The sequence below is a fragment of the Enhydra lutris genome, unplaced genomic scaffold, assembly GCF_002288905.1.
Source record: "Enhydra lutris kenyoni isolate GAN:26980312 unplaced genomic scaffold, ASM228890v2 scaffoldscaffold6, whole genome shotgun sequence".
Taxonomy (NCBI): domain Eukaryota; kingdom Metazoa; phylum Chordata; class Mammalia; order Carnivora; family Mustelidae; genus Enhydra; species Enhydra lutris.
In genome coordinates, this window is record NW_019154090.1 from 3,242,553 (window position 1) to 3,270,038 (window position 27,486).

At 36.7% G+C, this 27,486-nt stretch overlaps 1 protein-coding gene across 1 annotated transcript in view; it reads left to right on the forward strand.

Moving 5' to 3' along the window:
- The window catches only part of LOC111141499 (synaptonemal complex protein 2), a 61,256-nt gene that overhangs the window by 6,753 nt on the left and 27,017 nt on the right, over positions 1-27,486 (forward strand). Inside the window, exons 9-22 of the mRNA XM_022494104.1 lie at positions 615-757; positions 838-890; positions 2,086-2,131; positions 3,131-3,226; positions 8,399-8,459; positions 14,407-14,555; positions 15,751-15,825; positions 16,252-16,398; positions 19,478-19,577; positions 20,432-20,589; positions 22,428-22,497; positions 22,793-22,850; positions 23,394-23,527; positions 23,669-24,108. Coding sequence (XP_022349812.1) covers positions 615-757; positions 838-890; positions 2,086-2,131; positions 3,131-3,226; positions 8,399-8,459; positions 14,407-14,555; positions 15,751-15,825; positions 16,252-16,398; positions 19,478-19,577; positions 20,432-20,589; positions 22,428-22,497; positions 22,793-22,850; positions 23,394-23,527; positions 23,669-24,108 — 1,730 coding nt within the window. The remainder of the gene's footprint in view (positions 1-614; positions 758-837; positions 891-2,085; positions 2,132-3,130; positions 3,227-8,398; positions 8,460-14,406; positions 14,556-15,750; positions 15,826-16,251; positions 16,399-19,477; positions 19,578-20,431; positions 20,590-22,427; positions 22,498-22,792; positions 22,851-23,393; positions 23,528-23,668; positions 24,109-27,486) is intronic.

Genomic DNA, 27,486 nt, shown 5'->3' on the forward strand with positions numbered 1-27,486 from the left:
GGTAGACTTAATGAATAATAATTTAATTTTTTAACATATTTGAATTACTTTTCCTAAGAAATTCCTCAAATGGTGTTTTGTGACATTATTAATATTTTGGGGACTTAAAGATTTGTTTTTAAACAATGAGTTTTTTAAAAGAACTCAATCTTTTCTAAGTTTAGTATGAGAAAATTTTGATGTAGTGGTTTACATATCAAGCAAACCACTGGTTAAGGTACTTTGGAATGACTGTAACCATCATACAAAAGTAAAAGCTTCTGTGATTTATAGACTATCCTGTGAGTTATTTTGCAGTTCACAACTCTAATAATGGCATGGCAGGGTCTTTGAATATTTAGGAGTTTCTTTTCAAATATCCTTTTAAAAAAAAAAGTTTTACTCTTTTCTTCTATTAGTAAACTTGTTATTTGTACCAAACTTCTTATTTGGGCTGTGTTCATTTCCGTACTGATGAGATCTGTCTAATCCATATGAACAAAATAGCAAAAGATGAGTGAATTACACCAGTATTTTCCTTCTTTCTCTTGCTTGTTCTAATTGCTTGTAACCAATGACTTTTATAAACTTATTTTTCATACTTTCTAATAATACATTAACAATTTTTTTTTAAGATTATGACTTACAAGTAGGTATCGTAGAAGCACTATGTAGAATGACTACAGAAAAACAAAGACAAGAATTGGCATGTCAGTGGTTTTCAATGGATTTTATTGCTAATGCATTTAAAGGAATTAAAGATTCTGAATTTGAAACAGTAAGTAGTATAAAAATAATAAATTAACAATAGGGGTTTTTATTATTATGCTTTTTTAAAGTCTCTTTTTTTTAAATTAGGATTGCAGAGTATTTCTCAACCTTGTAAATGGCATGCTTGGAGACAAGAGAAGGTAAGCTTAATACAGTATTCAACCATTTACTGATAAAAAAAAAAAAACAAACAACTAGCCCAGGAGCCAGCACACAGTGTTGCTGTACCTTTAAAATGTACTTGGTCATTTGGGATGTAAAATGCACAGGGATATTTAAAACAATATTTTTTTGTAATACCATGTATAAGTTACTGCATGGTCGACTGATATAATCTCCTGCGGGTCTTATTTTACTTTGTCCTTTTTAGAGGAAACATGTATTTGTACTTAGTAGTTAAAAACTGGTTTATTTAGAATTACATATACCTTATCATAAATTTAGTGTTTGAGGAATAATGGAAACCTAGTATTAATATTGCGTCCTTCATCCACATACTGGAATAAAAATATATAGCAAACAAATTATCTTTTTTTAATAATTCACACACTGTAACACTAACCTCTTTCTGAGGTTATTTCATCTCAGGAATGGGCGTCAATGAGAAGTAATTAGCACTTTTGATAGTAACAGAGCAGGATTTGCATTTCATTCCCTGGAATCATATTATAGATGCTCAGGACACCTTTATTGAACATTTACTTTACTTACTAAGGAAACAAGGACAGGGTGAGGGTTGAGTACAGGGACTCAGACTCTTTGGATTTGAATCATAGGTTCCCCTCTTCCTATTCTAATGTGGGCAAATTATTAAACTTACTTGCCTCAGTTTCCTTAGATGTAAAATGAGAATACAGTAATACTTACCTCATATGTTTGTTGTAGAAATTAGATGAGATGATTATGTTAAGTGCTTATAATAAAAAGTGTTTGACCAACAAAGTGTTCGGCAAATTCAGTCATTTTTATTAGCTGTATTATTCACTTCTACTCTTCTTCTCCTATGTAAACCCTATGGGAGCTTCCACTATCTTAATAGTATAAGCTAAATTAGGAATTTCTACTTATACTCTATAGCATAAAAAGTAAATTGGTATAGTCACTGTAGTTAGATGGGGAGGCTGAGTAGTATCCTCAAAATAGTATACTTTTTCTACAGAAACAAATTTCCATTAAACTCTTATTTTAGTTTAGAAGGAGATAGGATTTTATTTAAATCATTAGGACCACAGCCTGATTACCTTTTGATCCTAGACATGATTTCTTTGGCTAGTCAAGATTACAGTGTGAAGCCTTATTAATACTTTTTTTAACATGAACTGCTTTTTATTTCAGGGTCTTTACATTTCCTTGTTTATCAGCATTTCTTGATAAATATGAGGTAAGTTTTAAATTTAACATGTTGGGGTACCTGGGTGGCTCAGATGGTTAAGCGTCTGCCTTCAGCTCAGGTCATGATCCCAGAGTCCTAGGATCAAGCCCCACTTTGGGCTCCCCGATCAGCGGGGAGTCTGCTTCTCCTTCTCCTTCTGTCTCTCTCCCTGCTCATGCTCTCTGTCTGTATCTCTCTGTATCAGAAGAGTTAAAATGAATAAATGAATGAATAAATAAATAAATGAGACATATTTTAGGTATTAGATGAACTTTGATACATGATCTAGTGAATTATAGGTTACAAGTTGACAAGAATGTTAAAAATAGTCATAACTTGATCACAAGTACAGCTGGGCTAGTATTCGGTGTCTAAGAGCCATTTTATGAAGTGACGTATTTATAGCCAAGGATAACTGAAATATAAAGGCTGTACTTCAGATTTGCTTCTTTTCCCTTTAAGTCAAGCCCATTATTGATTTAGCATTCAATAATATAGTCAAACTAATATTTTCAACCTTTATTTGTACTTGGAATATTTGTGATTTCTTGGAGCTAGCTAATTTCTGTGTAAGGTATTAAAGCAGCATTTCTTTTTATTGTTTCTGATTAAATGTTGTGCTTGGCTGCTCTTTCTCTTACCTCATCTTCTGGCTGTCCTCTTTTTTTTTTTTTTTTTAAAGATTTTATTTATTTATTTGACAGAGATCACAAGTGGGCAGAGAGGCAGGCAGAGAGAGAGGAGGAAGCAGGCTCCCTGCTGAGCAGAGAGCCTGAAGTGGGGCTTGATATCAGGACCCTGGGACTTGATCCCAGGACCTTGGGATCATGACCTGAGCCAAAGGCAGAGGCGTTAACCCAGTGAGCCGCCCAGGTGCCCTTCCTCTTTTCTTTAAAAAAACCAAAAACAACAAACAAACAAACTCAACCAGGAATATAACATAGTCATAATTTTCTATTGTCATTTTTAAAATCATTGTATATAATAATTTTTTATTTTTTTTATTAGTTGCAAATACCTTCAGATGAAAAACTTGAGGAATTTTGGATAGATTTTAATCTTGGGAGCCAGACTCTGTCATTCTACATCGCTGGAGATAATGATGTAAGCTTCATTCCGTCTGTCATTTTATGTTTGTGTGTATATATGTGTTATAAAATGTTTTAATTTAAGAATGTGGATTTTTGTTCATTTGTTTTTCTGGCTATTTTAATAGATTTCACTATTAACCCTATAGTTCTGATTAGCATGGTAGCCCATTCCATTAATTAGAAATGAAGATTATTTCTAATGTCTAATTGCAACAGAAAAATTAATGCTAGATTTTCATACTAGTTTTTTAACATAAGATTTTTCAGAAATAAATTACATGTTAATTACCTAACATTTAACACTCATATGAACATATGAACTGGAATCTAGAAAAGATGCCAGTTACTCAAATGTAGAGGCACTCACTTAAAAAAATAATTTAACAAATACTGGTAAGTGGTCTTATCCATTCATAAAATCTTCTATTTGAAAATAGTGAGGTATTGATTCTTATGGTAGTGTTTAGAAATGCTGTAGTTCTTTATGTGCTGTATTGTAGCTATATTTAAACCTTCCAACCAGATGGTATATTTTCTGACTTCTTTTTAACCTGAAGAGAATTCTCGAGCCATTGTTTACAAATACCTACCACTTAATATTTAGTCCAGGGGCATACTTCTAGTCTGGACTATATAGTTGCTCTATAAAAATCCAACTAAGAGTTGATCTGCATTTACTAATCTAATTGCAGTTGCTAAATTTTAATGAGGCACTGGTCTTTTTACTCTGTCTTTTGTAAAATCCTGCTTTTTGTTCCAGGTAAACTATAGATAGACATTAACCAAATGCCCCTGAGGTTTTCCACATACCCTTATTTCTTTTTATTTTAGAGCATCTTCATAGAATACTTAATTAAAATTGAGTTCCAAATATTAGCACAGCTTCTCAGGGTCACTCACAGTTTTAATTGGTGTATTTATTCCAATAGAGTCTGTAGGAATATTTTTAACTAGTTTATCTTTAGAAATGAACTTCAGTTTTGGGAGAGGAGGGTGGAATAGGATCGATGTAGTCCCTGCCTGCATACAGTGTGGTCTAGTGGATGATTCCAACAAGAAAATAGCAATTATAGTATGATATCCGGTAGGTATACTATAAAAAGCATTTATAAATGTTAAATGCCTGCCATGTGCCAGAAATGAACCTAGAAAGGCAGGGAGAGTCCTCCAAAATGCATATTTAGAATTCTCTCTTTCTTGGATTTCTCTGGCAGTAGTATATTCACCCTGTATTCTCTGACTTTCCTAAAAGCCATTCTCCATGTAGTGGCTGCTTAAAATCCTCCTTCTGTCTCTTTAACATTGTGTATGAGGGTCATTGTGATCTGGTCCTTGGCTATTTCTCTGACATCTCAGACCATTCTCTATGCTTACTGTGGTCCAGCCACATTCATTTTTTTTTCTTTCTTTAACAAAGATCGTGCCCATTTCAGATCTTTCTACTTGTTTGTTCTTCTGCCCAGAAACTTCCAGATCTTTGCATCTCAGTTTCTTCCCATTTAGATTTCAGTATAAATGTTGCTTCTTTATAGAGATACTCTCTGGTAACTCAGTCTAATGTTTAAAGTTGCCTCCCACCCATATGATCCCCTGAATAGATGCAGAAAAAAATATTTGACAAAATACAACATCCTTTCTTGGTTAAAAGTCTCCACAGTGTAGGGATAGAGGGAAGATACCTCAATATCGTAAAAGCCATTTACAAAAAGCCCACTGTGAATATCATTCTCCATGGGAAAAACTGGAAAGCTTTCCCCCTAAGGTCAGGAACAGGACAGGGACGTCCACTCTCACCACTGTTATTCAACATAGTACTAGTAGTCCTCGCCTCAACAGACAAAAAAAGGAAATAAAAGGCATCTGAATTGGCAAAGAAGTCAAATTCTCATTCCTCACAGATGACATGATATTTTATGTGGAAAATCCAAAAGACTCCACCCCAGAATTGCTAGAACTCATATAGGAATTCAGCAAAGTGGCAGAATATAAAATCAATGTACAGATATCAGTTGCATTTTTATATACTGAAACAGAAGAAATGGAAATTAAGGAATCAGTCCCATTTACAATTGCACCCAAAACTGTTGGATACTAGGAATAAGCCTAACCAAAGAGGGGAAGGATCTATACTCTGAAAACTATAGAACACTCGTAAAATAAATTGAGGAATACACAAAGAAATGGAAAACACTCCATGCTCATGGATTAGAAGAACAAATTTTTTTTTAAGACTTTTTTATTTGACAGAGAGAAATCAGAATTAGGCAGAGAGGCAGGCAGAGAGAAAAGGGGAAGCAGGCTTCCATTGAGCGGAGAGCCCAATGTGGGGCTCGATCCCAAGACCCTGAGATCATGACCTGAGAACCAGAAGAACAAGTATTTTTAAAATGTCTTTGCTACCCGGAGCAGTCTGTACAGTCAATGCAATCCCTGTGAAAATATCACCAACACTTTTCACAGCACTGGAACAAATAATCCTAAAATTTGTATGGAACCAGAAAAGACCCTAAATAACCAAAAGAATTTTGAAAAAAGAAAATTAAAGCTGGTGGCATCACAATTCCGGACTTCAAGCTCTATTACAAAGCTGTAATCATCGAGACAGTATGGTACTGGTGCAAAAACAGACACATAGATCAGTGGAACAGAATAGAGAGCCCAGAAATGAACCCTCAACTCTATGGCCTACTAATCTTCAACAAAACAGGAAAGAAATATCCAATGGAAAAAAAACTCTTCAACAAATGATGTTGGGAAAATTGAAAAGCCATATGCAAGAGAATGAAACTGGATCATTTTCTACACCATACAAAAAAATAAACTCAAAATGGATGAAAGATCTCAATGTGAGACAGGAATCCATCAAAATCCTAGAGGAGAACATAGGCCCATGTGGCACATTTGACCTTGGCCACAGCAACTTCTTGCTAGACACGTCTCCAAAGGCAAGGGAAACAGGTAAAAATGAATTATTAGGACTTCATAAGGATAAAAAGCTTTTGCACAGCAAAGGAAAAGTTGACAGAACCAAAAGACAACCTACAGAATGGGAGAAGATGTTTGTAAATGTCTTATCTGAAAAAGGGCTAGAATCCAAAATCTATAAAGGACTTATCAAATTTAACACCCAAAGAACAGATAATCCAGTCACAAAATGGGCAGAAGAAATGAACAGACATTTCTCCGAAGAAAACTTACAAATGGCCAACAGACACATGAAAAAAAAAAAAAATGCTCCACATCATTTGGCGTCAGGGAAATACAAATCAAAACCACAATGAGATGCAACCTCACACCAGTCAGAATGGCTAAAATTAACAAGTCAGGAAACCACAGATGCTGGCAAGGATGCGGAGAAAGGGGAACCCTCCTACACTATTGGTGGGAATGCAAGCTGGTGCAGCCACTCTGGAAAACAGCATGGAGGTTCCTCAAAAAGTTAAAAATAGAGCTACCCTATGACCCAGCAATTGCACTACTGGGTATATACCCCAGAGATAGAAAGGTAGTGATTCTCAGGGGCCCCATGCACCCTGATGTTCATAGCAGCAATGTCCACAATAGCTAAACTATGGAAAGAGCACAGATGTCCATGGACAGATGAATGGATAAAGAAGATGTGGTATGTATATATAGATATACATCTATATATACACAGTGGAATTGTATTACACACACACACAATGGAATCGTATTACATGTGTATAAATACAGTGCCATTGTATATATTCCATTGATGTGTGTGTGTGTGTAATATATATGTATATATATACCCCACATGGTATATGTGTATATATATACACACACACACACAATGGAATACTTCTCAACCATCAAAAAAATGAAATCTTGCCATTTACAATGACGCAGATAGAACTAGAAGGTATTATGCTAAGCGAAATAAGTCAATCAGAGGAAGACAATTATCATATGATCTCCACATATATGTGGAGTTTAAGAAACAAAAAAGACAATCATAGGGGAAGAGAGGGAAAAATGAAACAAGATGAAATCAGAGAGGGAGACAAACCATAAGAGACTCTTAATGATAGGAAACGCACTGAGGGTTGCTAGAGGGGAGGTGCATGGAGGGATGGGGTACCTGGGTGATGGGCATTGGGGTGGCACATGATATAACAAGCACTGGGTGTTATGTAAGACTGATGAATCACTGAACTCTACCTCTGAAAGTAATGATACACTGTTAATTGCGTTTAAGTTAAAAAATAAAAATAAATAAAAATCATGAACATTTCCATAATATAAAAATTTCTTAGAAGGGGAGGCAGTGAACCAGGAAGCATCACATGCAAACCATTTTGTGTGTGCCTCAAAGGAGCAAGTGTTTTTACACATAGAAAATAAGAAGTTGCTCAAAGCTTTGGGGCAGAGAAGAGGGTAGCAACCCTTTCCTCCTGACCCTGAGGCTTTGAGGTATGGGAGAATTAGCACCTTACCTGGAGATGCCATGATGGTGGTGGTGCCCTCAGCATATGGACACGTTTCAACTAAGGAAAAGAAGTGGAGGGAGTTAGTGAAGAGATTGAGGGTTCAGGGTGAATTTCTATAAAATGTCCTTAAGTAACAAAAGAAGGGAATCTATTTTCCTTACAAGATTAGTGGAAATTTTTAGGATCTCATCTTTTAGGAATGATATCTAATTTTTCCTGTAGCTTTTTTTGTGAATTCAGTATTATTTTATTAAGTTATACAAATTTTCAGTGAAAGCTCATGGAAGTGGGGAGGGGCAAATATGGTGATTATTCATGTGCATTCAGTGTTTGAATCTAAGGTCGGTCAATCAGTGAGTGGGAATTGAGGAATACGTAGGATTTCACACTCTTTCAAAGGCATAAATGACAGGATTTGGTAACTTTTTTAAAAAAAGGATATCCTCTAATAAATATTAATGGTAGCAATTGCTTTTTTGGTCAAAATCAAGAAATTATACCATTATACCATGAAATCATACCAATATTTCCTTTTAAAAGTGAGCAAATAGATTAAATGTGACGCTTTATAATGTATTACACAATCAATGTAGCAAGAAATGTGTTACTTAGTGATACTTAATAAAAAATAACTTTATTGTTTGAATAACTTCTACATTTTTAAATTGGTATTTAAAGAAGATTTAAAGCAGAAGTAAATTATTTATTTATAGTCAAACCTGTTTTTATTTAAGGATCATCAGTGGGAAGCAGTGACTGTCCCTGAGGATAAAGTACAAATATACAGCATTGAAGGTATTAAACTTGTTTTCTCTAACTCTTCTCTTGACTCTAATCACGTGGGGTAGCAGCTGCATGCTCTCTGTGGAAAAAATAGACTAATGAAAACAGTCAAAATTTTCATATATTCACATTCATAAATTTGATGCCAGTATTACCTGAACCTGTATTTCCTCCACCCCAATTTTCAACTCCTTCCTGAACTTGTTTTCTGTATCTAGTCTAAAACCTATGACCACTTTCTTGTCAATATGTTCAAAGCTCTTGCCTTTCATCCTATTAGTTTGATTGGATCCAAACATCTAGTTGCTACACAAATATAACTGGGATTGTTATATTTGTGTATATAACTGCTGGCCACGTCCTACAACTTGCAGAGTGGTACCACTACATATTCAGATATCAAGATATATTTTAGTCATTTTGCATTTGCTTTGTGACCATTGATATATATTCCTTTGTGAAGTATCCATTTAAATATTTCATCCTTTTATACTAGGCTGTCTTTTTTTAATTAAGTTTTTGAGTTGTTACATATGCAGGTACCAGTCTTCTGATAGATAGATGTTCTGTGTAATAGTATTTTCTCCCCATCTGCATCTTGCTTATTTATTTTCTTAGGGATATCTTTCATGAGCAGAAGTCTTTAAGTTTCGAGTTCACTTGATCACATTTTCCCATGGTACTTGTTGCTTTGTGTGCCTTAAGTCATTTTTGCCTACTACCAAGTCACAAAGATGTTCTTTTGTTTGTCTATAAAAAACTTTGTGGTTTTAGCTTTTATGTTTGGGATTTTGATCCATCTCAAATTAACATTTGGTTATGGTATGATACAGGAGTTGAGGTTCATTTTTTCATATGGACATGCAATTATTACAGGACTGTTTGATGAAAGGCTTTCCTTTCCCCATTGGATTTCATTGGTTCCCGATTTGAAAATCAAATGGCCGATAGAAGTGCACATCTTGTTTCTTGAAGCTCTACCGCATGGATCTGCTTGCCGTTCCTTATGCAGAAGTATCACACTGTTTTAATTTTTGTAGATTTATAGTTAGTTTTGAAATCAGATAGTGTAAGTCTTCCAACATTGTGGTTTTTTTCAAGGCTATTTTAGAAATTCTAGACCTTCTGTATTTCCATATATCTTTTAGAGTTGACTTATCAATTGCTATAAAAAGCCTGCTAGATTTATGGTTGCAACTGTAGTTTGATAGAGGAAGAAACAACTTTGTAACAGTAGCTAAGTATCTGAGTCCACAAGCATGGTGTAGCTTTACATTTATTCAGGTCTTTAACTTCTCTTAACAATGCCTTGTAGTTTTCAGTGTAGAAGTCGTACACATCCTTTGATGAACTTACTCCCACATCTTCAATCTTAATCTTATATGATTATAAATAGAATTGATCTTTAATTTCATTTTCCAGATATTTTCTGCTGGTATGTAAAAATACAATTGATTTCTAAATACTTACCTTGTATCCTACAAACTTGCAAGTCACTATCTAGTTCCAGTAGTTGTAGTGTGGATTCCTGAGGATATTCTAGGCAGTCCGTCATGGTATCTGCAAATAGAGATATGGTTTCATTTCTTCCTTTCTGATCCGTATGCCCTTCCTTAATGAACTTCCTTCCTTTATCCCTCTCCCCCACTTCTCCCTCCCTTTATTCTCCCCCACTCCTTTATTCCTACCTTTGCCTTACTGCAATAGCTAGAACTTCTAGTACAGTATTGAATAGAAGTGGTAAAAGAGGTCATCTTTGCCTTCTTCATGATCTTTGCTTTGGGAAGAACATGTAGTATTTGAGCTTCAAACATGATGTTAGCTGAAGGTTTTTTGTAGATGACCTTCCGTCAGATTCAGGAAGTTGGTTAAGTCTTCATGTGTATAAACACATGTGAAACTCTTATGCAATTCAAGGTAATAAATATATCCAGTACCCCTAAGTGTTCTTTATGCTCTTTTTGATCTATACTCAGGAAGATCTAGCCCCAGGAGGTCATTGATGTTTTCTCTACCATGGACAAGTTGACATTTTCTGCAATTCCTTTAAATAGAGTCTTACAGCATATAGCAGTTTTTTTTTTCTGGGTACTTCTTTTCAACAATACCTATGTATATGCATATTTATGTTAGTATATGTAATATAAATAAGTTTCCATGTACCCACTCACCCAGTTTCTCCAATTTTTTAAATTGTGGTTAAAAAAAATAGAACATAAAATTTACTACCTTAACTATTTTTAAGTGTATAGTTCAGTAGTGTTAAGTATATTCACATTGTTGTGCAACAGATCTCCAGAACTTTTGTCATCTTGCCAAATTATAACTCTATACCTGTTAAACAACTTCCCTTTTCCCCCCATCCTCTCAGCCTCTGGTAACCACCATTCTACATTTTTCTTCTGTGAATTTGACTTTTTTTTTTTTTAAAGATTTTTTTTTTATTTATTTATTTGTCAGGGACAGAGGGAGAGAGAGCGAGCGAGCACAGGCAGACAGAGAGGCAGGCAGAGGCAGAGGGAGAAGCAGGCTCCCCGCCGAGCAAGGAGCCTGATGCGGGTCTCGATCCCAGGACCCTGGGATCATGACCTGAGCCAAAGGCAGCCGCTTAACCAACTGAGCCACCCAGGCGTCCCGAATTTGACTATTTTAAGTGGAATTATACAGTATATATCTTTTCATGACTGGCATTTTTCATTTAGCATAATGTTTTCTCCCATACTTTTTTTTAAAAAGATTTTTATTTAATCTCTACACCCACCTTGGGGCTTGAACCCAAAACTCCTAGATCAAGATCCATTGACCAAGCCAAGTGCCCCTCATTTTTTAACTTTTACATCTTTTTTTTTTTTTAACATCTTCTATATTTGTGGTACCTACATTATTGCATTTTAAAACAAAAAAAACCTACTTGGATCATCATCTGCCTCTAGTTGGCTCACTCTTTTTCCATTCACAGTCAATTTTGAGAGATCGTTTTTACCAAATCTTTTTTTCTCCTGCTTCTCAGTCCTGCTGTTACTACATTATTTTCCATCCACTCAACTGAAATTTTACATGTCAACATAATAGTTAATTTTTTCTTAAAGACTTTATTTATTTATTTGACAGAGATCACAAGCAGGCAGAGAGGCAGGCGGGGGGGCGGGGGAAGCAGGCTCCCCGCGGAGCAGAGAGCCGGATGCGGGGCTTGATCCCAGGATCCTGGGACCATGACCCAAGCTGAAGGCAGAGGCTTTAACCCACTGAGCCACCCAGGTGCCCCAATTTTATTATTAATATCAGTATGCACACTTTCAGTCTTTATAATGACCCTTCCCCCACATTTGATACTGTTGACTACACTTTTATTTTTGAATCTTTTTTCCTAATTTCCCAGCTAAGCTCTATATACTTCTCCTTTATTTCCTATTTGACAAAAGGTATGATAACCATCCAGGTCCCCCAGAAGGAGGCATTCTTGATTGTTTCTTCCCCCTTAACTAATCATTTTTCATGTTCATTTATTTCTCTTAACATTTTTTGAATTTCTTTTCTCCCCTTTATTATCATGCTAATCACTGCTACCACTTTCTAATAAAGTTCTGTCTTTTGCATCTTGCCAGACATAGTTGCACATAATTGGGCCAAAAAAAAGTTATTTTCATTGTTTTAATAGCAAAACTTGATTTTTCAGATTTATTTTCCAACATTTAACTCTTCCTAATTATATGAGGACACTTTTATAAAAAATTACGTTCTTTATGTATGGATTAAAAGGGGTTTTTTGGAGCTTCCTGGCTGGTGAATAAGAATGAACCTTCATGCCTGGAGGGTGGGGCACCCTAAGCTGCTCAGGGACAGGTGCTCCTGTGCTCCAGACCCTTCCAGACCTCACACTGTGTATCTCTTCACCCAGGTGTTCATGTGTATCCTTTAGTGTCCTTTGTAGCACAGTGGTAGTCTGGTGTAACCTGTATGGAATGGACAAAATGTGAATTTTTACATGAAGGGCACACATGGAAGTAAGAAAGAAAAAGTAGAATCTGGAACTCAATATTTACAGTGAAAAAGAATTTCATTAGTTGCAGACTGAGGGGTGGGGAAGCAGTAGCGATGATGGATTGCAGGCAGTTAGACCCTTTCATATATAAAATTAAGAATTGATAAAATAAAGGCTCCATGGGCAATCTTAAAAATTTTTTAAATGCCTTCATAGGAGAAAATATTATATTCATATAGTGCATTTGAATCTCATATAAATATGTTTATTTATAAATACTTAGACTTATTTAAAGATTTATTTATTTGAGAGAGAGTGAGAGCACGCGCGTGCATGCCCATGTGCAGTGGGGGAAGAGGCAGAGGGAGAGAGAGTCACAAGCAGACTCTGAGCTGAGTGCAGAACCCATTACAGGGCTCGATGTCACAACCCTGAGATCATGACCTGAGCCAAAACCAAGAGTCAGATGCTCAATTGACTGTGTGCCTCCCACGTGCCCCCAAATACTTGGCTATTTAGCAAGCAGCAAAATAAATGTTTTGGTATCTCAGTAATATTGCTAATTAAAAGCAAGCCATGGTATAGTCCAGGCACTTACAGGAGATACCAAAAATTTCAACAAAGCCCACAATAAAGTATAACAAATATCAATAGATTCTTTATAGATTGTCACAGTATATGTGGAGAATATTTTGTACAAAAAAGTGCAATACATTCAGCAATATTTGAAGTAATTCTAATACCATGTTTAGGTAAGCAGTGAAACAAATACTGTATTTACTACAAGTTCATGGCAAGCTGCAGAATAAAATCATCCGAACAAAATAATAATCAAAATATCCATAAGGATTATAAATTTTCTAATATTCATCAGAATTTAAAACATTGTTGTCTTCAAAGCCACCCAGACTTTCATCTCTAAAGCCTGAAAACTTGTAACTGTTGAGACACATGACTTTTTTTTTTTCCAAAATGAAACCACCAGCACTCTTTGAGTTAGAAACTGTCACCACTGTCTTCAAGCAATTAGTAATTCCGAAAGCCATCAAAGGACATTACTGCGGAAGTTTTTCATGACCACATAGTTGCAAAAACATGTAACACATATTCTGCTTGAGTAAGCCTCACAGGAATCAGAATTTTGTAGCCAGTAGGGACATTTGTCCTGTAGGGTAGGTCCTGAAGTAGCCAGTAGAACTTTTCTTGAAGTAGAGACAAACTTTTCTACTTGGCATGCTCCATCTCCATCAGGATGTTTTCCTCCTGCCCAAAAGTACACATTGGGGGCCGGTGTGGCGACTTGACAGTCATCAACGGACGCAGCATCAGAAGTAGTGCAGAGCCGCAAGTGGCCTTTAGTCCACAATACAGGCACGCTAATTGGGTGCCAGGTGATTCTTTGGTGAATACTGGGAGGAAGGGTGGTGAGCACCTCTTAAAAGCTGGCACTTCCGGTATTTTCAGTTCATCAGTCGAATTAATGGAGGAGTTGCACTGACTCTTCTTCTGTTTCCTGGCCCTCAAGGTTTTTGACAGTTGTTTACTGTCAACTTGTTTGTAACAGCTGGATTTAAGAGAAATGCTTGAATAGATGCTTATGCCTAGAAAAATAGTTATGTACGGAACTAAAGTTATTTTCTTTGTTTGCCCCTTTTAAATTTAGCAAATAGTTTTCTTAGATGTGTTCTAGGAATATTTATTAAGAACCTGTTAGTGTCCAGAACATATTTGGGCTTTAGCTCATTAATTATTGTATTAGCTTATAATTTATAGGTCAGGAAACTGAGATTCTGAAAAATAAATTGACTTGTTTGCATAAGTAGTTAACACTGGAATTGATTGTTAAATCCTAAAAGTTAATGTTATTTCACTTCAATTTAATTAATACGCTATGTGACTTTATTATTTATAGTATACCTAGAGAGTGGTATCATAGAAATGAATATAAACTAATCAGTGTGATCTGTTTGTATACAGTGAGAGAATCGAAGAAGCTACTGACCATAATTCTGAAAAACATAGTAAAAATTAGTAAAAGAGAAGGGAAAGAATTGCTTTTGTATTTTGACGCATCATTGGAAATAACTAATGTGACACAAAAAATTTTCGGTGCAAGTAAATATAGGGTAAGTGTTTAAATTCCTTTTAATATCTATTTTCATAAATTTTTTTTTAATATTTTCATAACTCTGGAAAGTTGCAGTTACGTGGGGCTATAAATTTCATTGATTTTTTTCCCCTTAGGATTCTTAAAATGACATACTGATTTTTAGTTCTTTGAATTTTTATTATGGAATAGCCATCAGATTGTTACCCATATCCTTGAGACAGCTGTTAGAATCTCAGAAGACAAAATAAGCTACAGTATTCAAAATAGTTAATGAATTCCTGTTAGGTGTTTAACAAAGTGAATTGAGGCAAGACCATGTTTTTAAGATATTAAACATTTTTTTTTGCGAGAATTACAGAATCTACCTCAGAAGAAGTAAATAAGGGGCAGGTATAGAAGTTGAGAAAAGAGATTGCTCATTAAGATTCAGATTTGAAGGAAAGGCTATTCATTCAGATGGGGCTTGAAATGGCCTTGGACGTTGATGGGTGAAATTTAGAGAAGATGCGTTCTAGGACTGTGGAAGACATCATGAATCAGTAAGGTGACAATTGACGTTATGTTTCAGGGAGCTACTCTTTTGACAAGCTTAGTCTGCTCAGGCTGCTATAACAAAAATACTGTAGACTGGGTCGCTTAAAATGACGGACCTACTTTGTTTTCTTTCCTTTTTTTTCTTTCTTTCCTTTCTTCTCCCTTTCCTTCCTTTCTTTCCCCCTCCTTCCTTCCTTCCCATTTATTTCCATTTATTTTTCATAGTTCTAGAGTCTAGAAGTCCAAGATCAAGGTACCAGCAGACTTATTTTCTGGTGAGGGCCCACTGCTTGGTTCACAGTAGCTGTCTTTTCACTGTGTCTTCATGTGGCAGAAAGGGTGAGGGAGTTCTTGGGGTCTCATTTTATAGGGACATTGATCCCATTCACGAGGGCGCTGCCCTGATGATCCAATCACCTGCCAGAGGCCCCACTTCCTAATACCATCACCTTGGGGATTAGGTTTCAATATATGAATTTAGGGGGACACATTCAGTTCATAGCAGTGCAAAAGATTTATGGTGAAGAAAAATAGAGACTGTGTGGAGAAGGGTATTTATGCATACAAAATAAAGATTTGAGAGGATTTGGGAGTTTTGAAAGGAAACAGGAAACAATTGTATTAACATGGAAGGAACTGGGAGAAAATAACATTACGATGAATTAATTTAATTTTAGGAATTTACCAGAAAACAAGGTATTTCCATTGCCAAAACATCTGTGCATATACTTTTCGATGCAAGTGGATCACAGGTATGTGTCTGACTTACTTGGTTTTTATCACTCGGCTACGTTGAACCCTAAATAATTGCACAGTATGATGTTGGAGGGTGAATATCTAAAAAACAAACTGTCTCAACATATAGAGTCCCAATAAGGTATATGCTTTTTTAAACATGTTATTAAAGATCACTTATTTTAGAACAAAAGATAGTTATACTTTAAAAATTAGGTATATATGTCCTGCCACTAATGCCATCGCTTGTTTTATGTCTGTTGACATTCGAAAATGTGGGTGCTTTTTGTTGGGACACTATGTAGGACTAAGTACATAGAAAACAAGAAGAATTGACTTTTTTAAGTGTGGGACGAATGGATGCTTTATTAAGATACCTAGTGATTTTTGAGAACTTCCTGTGGTTTGCAGTTTGAAATACTTTTCTCCACATTCTCCAACAGATTCTAGTGCCAGAAAGTCAAACCTTGCCCATCGAAGAGGAACTCATTGCTTTGAAAGAAAAACCTAACTCCCAAAAGGAATTTGCTAAACCTTCAAAATACATCAAAAACAGTAATCAAGGGGACAGAAAGAATAGTCAGCTTGAGGTAAATATGGTCTCAAATAGCTGCTTAAAAAACAGCACAGGTCAAGTCATTGTGACATACAATATAGAAAGAAGCATCTAGAATTCACCTTAATGGCCTTCATCAGTAACATTCAGAATATTTCCTCTACCTTTTACACATGCAAACCAAAGATAGTGTTTTAGCAGTTGTGTTTATGTGCAGGGTAAGAGGGTCAAGACAAGGTATACTATACACTTGCAAATTCCAAGTTAGAATTGTATAAGAAAGTACCCCTTGTTACATTTATCCTGTCTGTATTTGCTTTTGGCTGTTACGTAGAATACAAATCTGTAAGTAATGGTCTCTTTATTTGCACAAGGAAAGAAAACTAAGTATTAAGCTCTTTTTCCTCCTCCTGCTGCTGGTGGAGGCTCTCCTCTAGGCCGCATTCAGCCGAACCAGTTCTCAGCCGTCCTGTCTCGTTGTGACACTTGACATTGCGAACAGCGCTTTCTTAATGTCCTTTCCTTCTTTGATTGTTAGCCTTTTAGTTTTCTTCCTGCTTCTGTGACTACATCAGAGATACTTTTTCTCCCTGCATCGTAAGTGTAGATTTGCTCTGAAAGCTCGACTCAGCTTCCTGAATGTCTCTATGCCCTCTCCCTTAAAGAGCTTCCTTCTTGTGCATAGTTTAAGCTCTTACACCAGACCGCTCTTCCAAGTGCTGCAGTGAAATCTCTACTTACTCTTTGAATGTTTCCTTTGGTATGTCTCTTCTTTTCCTGAAGTCTAACCTCAAACTCTTTCATCTTTTGCTTCAAATGTGCATCTGCCTCCACACTTCAATAATGCTACCATTAATTTTCTGATAGTATCCTGAATCCTGCCTCCTCTCCCCCGACACCAAGGTACTCATGATGGTTCTTTCGTAGTACCTCACGCATCCTTTCCTCCTCATTCCTTTCGCCCTTACTCATTTTAGCACACCCAGCCCAGCCCAGCAGCCTCCTCATTGGCCTTTGACTCTGTGAACTGCCCCATTTGGTATTCCTTCCCCTAGCTTTTCTTAATCCCACAGTCCGTGTTGCATTCTGCTCAGAGTTGTGGCATCTCTGTGTTTATCTTCCTGCATCTAAATTTTGACTCAGTTCTGAGTCCTTCTTCAAATTCGTTTTACTCTGCATAGCCACCACATTAGTAAGGTTAACTGCTTTCCTGCCTCTTTTTAAGATTTTATTTATTTGAGAGAGAGAGAGAATGAGAGAGAGAGAGCGAGCCTGAGAGGGGGAAGGTCTGAGGACGAAGCAGACCCCCCTGCTGAGCCAGGGCCTCCAGGATCCTGATGGAGCTGAAAGCAATCGCCTAATCAGCTGAGACAGCCAGGCGCCCTTTCCTGTCCCTTTTAACGTCACACTAATTCTTGCCTCTATACCCTCATTCATGTTGTTTGTCCTTTTGTTTACCTTCCCTCATTTAATGTGCTGCTGTTACGTTTGCAAGTCTTGATTTTCACTTTTCTTCATGGACATTTTCCCGTTTTAGTTTTTACTAATTTCTCACCTTTAGACAACTTTAACTCTCAGAGGCTCTTCCATACATTTTGTCATGTTGGTGTTATTCACTGTTTTTTCCCATTAGTCTTATATCTGTCCTTAAATGAAAAATTCCATCTTCTGTATTTCTTGGACAATTAAATTATAAAAGCCATTTTCTGTGTTTTTATATCGAAGTCATAGCATTTAAAATGCTGATTCCTAGGGCGCCCCACCTTAAACTTATTGAGTCATAAACTCTAGAACTTAAGATCTCTGAGAAACAGTACCCTGTTATTAAATACCACCATGTTTTTGTTAAGGATTGACTGTTTGAAGCATTTATATGAATAGGTAACTTCCCGGGTCCCATTCACTATGCCGCTAGGAACTGTCTTTTCTTGAGGAATGCATTGTTTCAGTAGTTTGTTTACTGATTAATCATAGAATTCCCCCTTTTCCTCTCCTTTCTACCCCACCTCCACACCCCGTTTACAGACCTGTTAAAAACTCCTGCAGTATTTTTTTTTTCTTAGTCTTAGGGGCAGGTGCCTTTTGAAAAACAGCTCTCCTCTGCATCTTTATGGTTCATCTGTTTAGTCCCTGTCACGGCGTCCTCTGAGACTCTCTGTTCAGTGACTCTAGGGTGGAGTTAGAAAATGAACATCTTTACTGGAACCGCCAGCTACTGTGCTGCTGAGTCTCTGAATTCCTATCGCAACTTTTTACTCCAGAGTTACTTTAGTCCTCACAGAATGTTAATACAGTTTTTAAAAACATGTGAAAAGTTTTGAAGAATGCTAAATATTATGAAAGCATTTGCAAATTTACATAAATTTACATAAATACATATCCAAACGTACACTGAAATAGAATAAGAAACTGAGCCATTGGTTATAGATATACTCACTATCAATAAAATATTTTCAGCTAGCATATAAAGGTGCTGTATTTCATATGTCTGGATATTCTATAAATACTTGTTAGAACAACATTCCTTGTTTTGGCTACCTATTCAATACCAAATATTAGGGTAAAACCTACGTCAACCTAAAACACAGACACTTACGGATATCATGTTGTTTCTAAAATACCATAGATCGGGGAACCTGGGTGGCGCAGTCGGCTGAGTGTCCGGCTCTTGGTTTCCGTCATGTGCTCAGCACAGAATCTCCTTGCTCCTCCCTCTCTGCTCTTGCCCTGCTTGTGCTTTCTCTCTCGCTCTCTCCATCTGTCTCTGAAGAGAATAAATAAAATCTTTTTAAAAAGTACCTGGGTGGCTCAGTGGGTTAAAACCTCTGCCTTATGGCTCAGGTCATGATCCCAGGGTCCTGGGATCGAGTCCCGCATCAGGCTCTCTGCTTGGCAGGGAGCCTGTTTCCTTCTCTCTCTCTCTGCCTGCCTCTCTGCCTACTTGTGATCGCTCTCTCTCTCTCTGTGTCAAATAAATAAATAAATAAAATCTTAAAAAAAAAAAAGTACCATATATCTTTAGTGTGTAGTCAAGGTAAAATGTTACCGATAAAATCATAGAGTAATTTCAAAAGAGAGTGTGTTTTTACTCTGGCTGCTTCTCGTGATTTCAGATAACTACTCCTAGCAAAAGAAAAATGTCTGAAGCATCAATGATTGTTCCTGGTGCGGACAGATACACTGTGAGAAGTCCAGTACTTTTAATCAACACATGTAAGTTGTATAGTCTTAAAAGCCTTCTAATAAACATATTTTTAAAACAGGCATTTTTAAATTCAGAGATATTCTGGGCATAATTTACATAGAGGATAAGTTGGGGATACAGAAATTGTTAATTTACAAACCACAGATGTCTTCTAATTGTCAAGAAATTTCAAATTTCTGAGAAAGGCATATTGGTTATTATCATGTAAACATTATTTAACGTATTAATAGCCAGCATTAATAATTTATTGTTATTTAAGTGGGAGTCAGCTGTAACATAGTAGACAAAACATTGAATTAATCAGGATGCTTGTGCTTATTTCCCTTCCCCCCAGTTGTGTGCTTTGTACAGATTGTCCGCCAGGTAAGTTTAGAACCAGTTTTCTCTTTATAAAATGGAACTCAAGTGTCTATCTTATCAGGTTGTTTAGAAGACTAAATAAAAATCATTCACTCAACGAGAAATATTGTGAAACATTTAGACAGTGCCTGCTACATGCTAAGGATTAAATACAAATAAAAAAAATAATACTATATACTAGCTTCTATAAATCACAGTCTTCTTTAATCTATATGACAATTTAATAGTGACCTCTGTTCCCAAAATCCAGTTGCCTACTGGGCAGGTATCTGATGTCCAGTAGGCTCCACAGTAATTCATCTTTCCACCCTCCCTGCCAAGTTTTTTGTCTATTTCTTACCTTGTTAAAGGGCATCTGTATCCATTCATCTAAACCAGAAACGTGGGACCTATCCTAGCACCTTCCTTTTTTACTTTCCTCATCTGAAAAGTACCTCAGTAATAGCAATATGTAATTTTAGAAGCCCTATAAATATAGCCGTCCTTTGTCCCCCCTTTTTAGCAACACCTCGAAGAGGAAAAATTAAACCACCACTGCAAGTGATGGGTTCTGCAGAAAAACCCGATGTACCTAAAACGTCACAAAGTGGAGTGGACAATGCTGTATCTCTTGTATCTAGACCATCTGAAGGAAGAAATACTGGAGCTAATACAGACAAAGTAATTTTACTTTGAAAACATTTTTAAAAATGTATCAAGTCATTGTAGAAATACATATTGAGCTAATTTCTTTTGCAAGCAGAGAGTGCCTCACTTTGTTTAAAGCATCATCACGTGTGTGTATATATGCACACACACATACACATATATGTATATACATGTATATGTGTGTGTGTGATTTATTGTTCTTGAAAGTCAGTTCCTTCTGACGGGATCTACTTATTAGGCTAATAGTAAAATCGAGGAATATCCATTCAGTATAACTCTGATTAATGTATTCAGTAGGAGAAATGAACTTGGCATCATTCTTTAGTTTATTATACAAGTTAGTGGCTGCTAGAAATATAAGATACAAGTGGACTCTGTCCTTAAGTATCTCAAAGTCTAGTGTGGAAATCAGACAAATTAATAAGACAATTATAATATTGTGTAAGTGTTCTCATATTGTACACATAGGATGCAGTAGGAACCTAGTGAAGGGGCAGTTACCTAACTCCAAAGCTGGAGGGGAGGGTGAAGATCAGAAGATGCTCTTTAAGGAGATGGAGAGTGAGTTGGTTTTTGAATGGTCAATAAAGATTAGTGAAGCAGACATGAAGGAGAAGGGCATTCATTCCAGGTAGTGGAAAGGACAAAACAAAGAATAGCTAACAGAAAGTAATTTCTTGGAGAGATGAAGGAGGTAGTTGGAGATACAGATAAGTAAGTTTGTAGATGAGAAATGCCTGATAGTTTTGTGTCCTCTGAAGTGTGAGGTGAACACGGTGATTTTGTCTTGTCAGTATGCTCAAGTAGTGGGCTCAGGGACACGTAAAGACTTGAAGCTGTTACGAAGAGATAATGGGGAGGGTAAGTAAAGGATAATGAAGAATAAGTAAAGGTGTTAGGTTGACGGCCCTTTCAGTTTAAGACTGAATTTTATCATGGCATCAGATCAGAAATATGTGTCATTTACTCCAACGGAGCAAAAAAGAATAGGTAGTGGATTTAAAAAAAAAAAAAAAGTCATGTGGCCAAAGGATGAATGGTGCAAGAGTTGAAGATACTCGGGGAAAAAAGTCAAAACTAATTGTTCAAATTAATTGGCTAAATGTTCCATTATTAGGGTGCTGTTGTTCAGTGCTGTGGCGTGGTCCTGAGTGTGGTCGGATGGTGGGCATCCAAGGCCTGTGCTTGCTTGTACCAGTCAGGGGAGCCTTTCTGTCATTGGAACAGCCAACACATACCTGCGTGCTCTCCTACTGCTCCTGTCCTCAGATGGAGAAGTGCCTGCTAGACCAAGTAGGGAAGACAGCCAGCATGAGGCACCACATCTTAGCCTGGAGGGCATGTATTTCTGATTGTGATGGCAGATTATCATCAGATCTGTGGCTATGAAAAGAGGGAAGCTTGGTGGAGACAAGAAGTTATTTGTTCAGTGGCAACAATTTTACAGAATCCTTTAATATTCTAGAATTGCCAAACCTCGCATGTATGTTAGTGAAAAGACAGTAGATGCAGGTTGTGAGATCAGCTGCAGTAGATGTTCCATGGTGATTCTAGAAATTGTCGGTTATGGATGAGAATGGAATTACTGTACTAGCTGTGGATGAGATCAGAAAGTTTGTAGGCTCTTCTGCCCTGTCTGTAATGAAAATTATTTTCTTGTGTTTTAGGGTAAACAGTATTCTGGAATGGGCATACACTTCATGAAACCATAGAAATACTATCCAACTTTTAGTAACACACAAGGCAAATTATTTTAAATGTTTTAAACTTTGATACTCTGACTTTTAAGAGTTGTTTTCATGTAATCTCTTGATTTAAATTTACATTACTGTGTCTTCTATGTGTTATAGCACATCGAAACTGCTAAAGTTGTAGGGAAGACAGAGAATAAGAACATTGAATTCCCAAACCAAAATATTAGTAAGTACTTTCTTGGTTTAATTTCACTTTCTCTTTTAAAAAATGTTATCATTTCATATTTCCCTTTAACTCCACTGGCTTCATTGATTTGAAAAAGATTTATAATGAATGCATTTGGCTTTATGAAAGGAGCTTAGAGGTTACAAGGCAATATTATACAGTCTCTATTTCTAAGAAAACCGATCTCTGTATCCTAATATGTGAATCTAGATCAACTTTTATACCAACTCCCATTTTACCCTGCCAACTGCACAAAAAATTGAAAATGCCGTAATTTTTGTTTTGTTTAATTTAGATGACCTGCAGGATGTTGTTCCAGATTCCCAGGCAGTGGAGAAAATAGATAAGCCTATGTAAGTATGAAGAAAACCATCAAATAAGTTAGTATATATTAATGTTGTTTTTACATAAATGTAATACATTTAAAAGAAAAGGCATTTATATTCTTAGAATGTAGTATTGGCTCTAGCACTAATCAGCTCGAGTGTTACTATGATTGCACAATGGTGAATAGTCTGTGTTTTTTCATGACCACCAACATAACTCTTTCCCAAATTGAGACTTACAATGAATGAGATTTTTTAAATAATTAAGTATGAATGTGAAGAAATTTAGCCTAGTTTAAATACACAGTAGAACATGTAAGATATGTGAGATATATTTGAGATATCTTTAAGTAGATACCAAATAATAGCAATAATGGAACTTTTTAATAGTTTTTAATCTGATCAATTACATAGTAAGTTTTAAATTTCATAATGACTTAGCAAAATGTTTTCATACTTGACTAATAAATTGCTATCAGTAAACACTGACTAAACAAAAAATCACAGTCTCATGTCAGAGTCATAGGCTAATGTTTTGTAATACATTAAGCAAGTTATTTTATTTTCCAGGTTACCTGGTGTTTCGGGCAACATCTGTGGAAATAAAATGCCCTCCAAATGGTCGTGCTGGACTCCTGTAACAAATATTAATTTGTGTAACAACCAAAGAGCAGGCACTTCATCAGGAGACACATTCAGTCAAGGTGAAACAGCCTTTTCTCAGTATACAATAGTAGCTCAGGGAAATACTTATTTCTTGGAAAGTCTAATGTCTTTTATTTTAACAAATTTATGTATCACCAGTTTATTAATTTAATAAGGATTGGTTTTTATTTTTCCACTAGGTGTAACTGTCAACAAAAAACTTAGGAAACAAAAATCATCCTCTTCCATATCTGAGGATAATTCTGAAGAAGCAGAAAAGGTGCGATATAAGAAAAAAAAAATGCAGCATAACAAAATAGAGAAAGCAGAAGTAGGAGTTTGCAAAAGAGACACTCAGCAACGACTAAATCATCCTAAACATTCAGAGCAGAAAAACACTGAAAATACCAAGCAAAGTGATTGGCATATTGAATCTGAAACTACTTTTAAGTCTGTTCTCCTAAATAAGACAGTTGAAGAATCTCTGATCTATAGGAAGAAATACATACTGTCAAAAGATGTGAATCCTGATGTTTGTGATAAGAGCCCTTCTCCTAGAAAAAATGTGAAAAGTCATAGAAAATCAGGGAAAAGATTAACGTCGGAACTTAATTCCTGGGATCTGAGACCAAAAAAAATGGTGAGTTTTCGGTGTGTTTGGTTTCTGCATACCTATAATACGACTAGCTAATAACATGAGACAGTGAAGGAAGCCCGATGGGCTGCTGCAGACTGATCATTTGTAAGACCGTGACCTTTAAGTCTCCAGTCAGAGTGAGCGCCTCCTGAACTCCCTCTCCTCGTCCTTGTCCCTGTCCCCCCTCCCAACCGGTGTGCCCACAGGTGCAGGGCAGGTGTGTAAATAGGTGTGGTATGAAGGCACCCTGTAGCTCCTTGTGTCCTCCTCATGGTTTTCTTCCTCTCTGTCCTGCAGATGCTTTGAGTATATAGAACTGTCTGTGTCTCTCTTGTGGTGCTTACCTTTCTTTTAAAAAGTAGTTATTTGTGTCTATTTTTCTCCTTGTTTTAACCTATTAGAGTGTAAAGACTATGTTTTATTCGTCATTTATTTTCTTGCATGGCCCCATTCAGTTATGCACATAGTAGCATCTGAAACCATTTCTTGGATTATTGCATTAGAGTTTGACAGGTTTTGTCAAATGAGAAGAAAAAATGTAGGCGGAGTATAGGAGACTGTCTTCCACTGTCCTGTTGCTCATCCCCACTGGAGTCTTTACCTTCTCCTTCAGATTAATCATCTGTGGGATGCTCTAGGACAGTTTAAGCTCATCTTCACCATACTTTAGATCAAAAGTTTACTTTTTGAGGTAGTTACTGTAAATATCTTTTGTCATTGCTATCAAGATGCAGATTAAGACTTTTTTTTAAAGGAAAGTATTTTTTTAATTTTTAAAAGATTTTATTTATTTATTTGAGAGAGAGAGTAATAGAGAGAGCACGAGTGGGGTGAGGGCTGGAGAGAGAAGCAGACTCCCTCCTGAGCAGGGATCCTGACGCAGGGCTCAATCCCAGAACTCCAGGATCATGACCTGAGCCGAAGGCAGACACTTAACTGACTGAGGCACCCAGGTGCCCCAGAAAACTTTTTAATTAGAATACATTCCACTGCCAGGGATAGAATCTGTTTTTCACTCTTCTTTAGAAGATCCAGGGTTTTTTTTGTTTTTGTTTTTAACATATAATGTATTATTTATTTCAGGGGTACAGGTCTGCGAGTCATCAGGCTTATACAATTCACAGCACTCACCATAGCACGTACCCTCCCCAGTGTCCATCACCCCACCACCCCATCCCTCCCACCCCCCTCCTTTTCAGCAACCCTCAGTTTGTTTCCTGAGACCAAAAGTCTCTTAAGGTTTGTCTCACTCTCTGGTTTGTCTTGTTTCATTTTCCCCCTCCCTTCCCCTATGATCCTCTGTCTTGTTTCTCAAATTCCTCAAGTCAGTGAGGTCATACGATAATTTTCCCTCTCTGATTGACTTATTTCACTTAACATAATACCCTCTAGTTCTATCCACATTGTTGCAAATGGCAAGATTTCAGGGTTTTTTGATGGCTGCATAGTATTCCATTATACACACACACATAAATATATGAGGGGTTTTTGATGGCTGCATTATACTCCATTTTGGGTTTTTTTGATGACTGCATAATATTCCTGTGTGTGTGTGTGTGTGTGTGTGTGTGTGTGTGTGTGTGTACCACATCTTCTTTATCCATTCATCTGTTGATGGACATTGGGCTCTTTCCATACTTTGGCTACTGTGGACATTGCTGCTGTGAACATTGGGGTGCACGTGCCCTTCAGATCACTACATTTGTATCTTTGGAGTAATTACCCAGTAGTGCAATTGCTGGGTCATAGGGTAGCTCTATTTTCAACTTTTTGAGGAATCTCCATGCTGTTTTCCAGAGTGGCCGCACCAGCTTGCATTCCCACCAACAGTGTAGGAAGGTTCCCCTTTCTCCACATCCTTGCCGATACCTGTTGTTTCCTGACTTGCTAATTTTAGCCATTCCGACTGGTGTCAGGTGGTATCTCACTGCAGTTTTGATTTGGATTTCCCTGATGCTGAGTGGTGTTGAGCACTTTTTCATGTATCTTTTGGCCATTTGTATGTTTTCTTTGGAGAAATGTCTGTTCGTGTCTTCTGCCCATTTCTTGACTGGATTATTTGTTCTTTGGGTGTTGAGTTTGATAAGTCCTTTATAGAGTTAGGATGCTAGCCCTTTATCAGATATGTCATTTACAAACATCTTCTCCCATTCTGTCAGTTGTCTTTTAGTTTTGTTGACTGTTTCGTTTGCTGTGCAAAAGCTTTTTATTTTGATGAAGTCCCAATAGTTCATTTTTGCCCTTGCTTCCCTTGCCTTTGGCAGTGTTTCTAGAAGGAAGCTGCTGCAGCTGAGGTCAAAAGGTTGCTGCCTATGTTCTCCTCAAGGATTTTGATAGATTCCTGTTTCACATTTAGGTCTAGAAGATCCAGGTTTTATAGGCTTCTATTTTCATTTATTTTCCAGAGTGGTATTAATACCTGGAGAGGCAAATTTCTAGAGTTGATATAAAATGTCCATGTATTGGAGCATCTCAGTATGCAAATGAAATACTTAATAGATAATTTGCTTTTGTTATTTATAATTAGTCATCATTTCATTTGTCTGGACCAGGCTTTTTATTTTGACTTTAATCTGCAGTTCACTTTCTGTGCCTTATTTGGCTACTTTGTTCTTTAACAAAATCCTTTTGGGTCACTTTCTCTTGTTTCTTAGTCTGCTGTTCTTCTTTCTAGTTGTAGCTGCTGTTTAGTTCTTCAGATGCAAGGGAAGAAGGTTCTTTTTGTCTGAATGCTGAATGTTCTCAGTTTTTATTTTAAACTGTTTCCCTTGGAATTTAGAATTATTCCACAGAATTTCCCTGAGCTGGTCATTGTTTTTTTTTTTTTTTTTTTTTTTTTTTTTTTTTTTTTCTGGGACCACAGAAACTGATCATTGAAACTGTGCGCTCATTTTTTAAAACCAACTTCCTGTTTCCAGAAGTTCTCTTCAGTCTTTCATAGTGTTGCTCCCGGTGTTATGATAGAGGACTTTCTGCCACTCACAGGCATGATGACTCTCCTCTAAGGTAGTCATCTGGTCCCGCTTCCTGTTCACTGGACTAACCTAGAGAAACAGAACTTCTGCAGCTTAGTGGTACAGGTTTCCCAAGGCAGCTCCAGTCATGCTGGAAGTTCCTAAACCATACACTCACTATTCTGGGGGAGGTTCATTTTTGCTACATTTTTATCAAACCAAATACAGTAATCTCAAGAAGAGACAGTAAATAGTAACTTATGATCTATATTACATATAAAAACATAAACTGAAAAATGATTGAAATAGGCTTCCTGGTTGGCTCAGTTAAGCATCCGACTCTTGATTTCCGATCAGGTCGTGATCTCAGGGTTGTAAGATCAAGCCCTGCACTGGGCTCTGTGATGGGCGTGGAGCCTACGTGAGA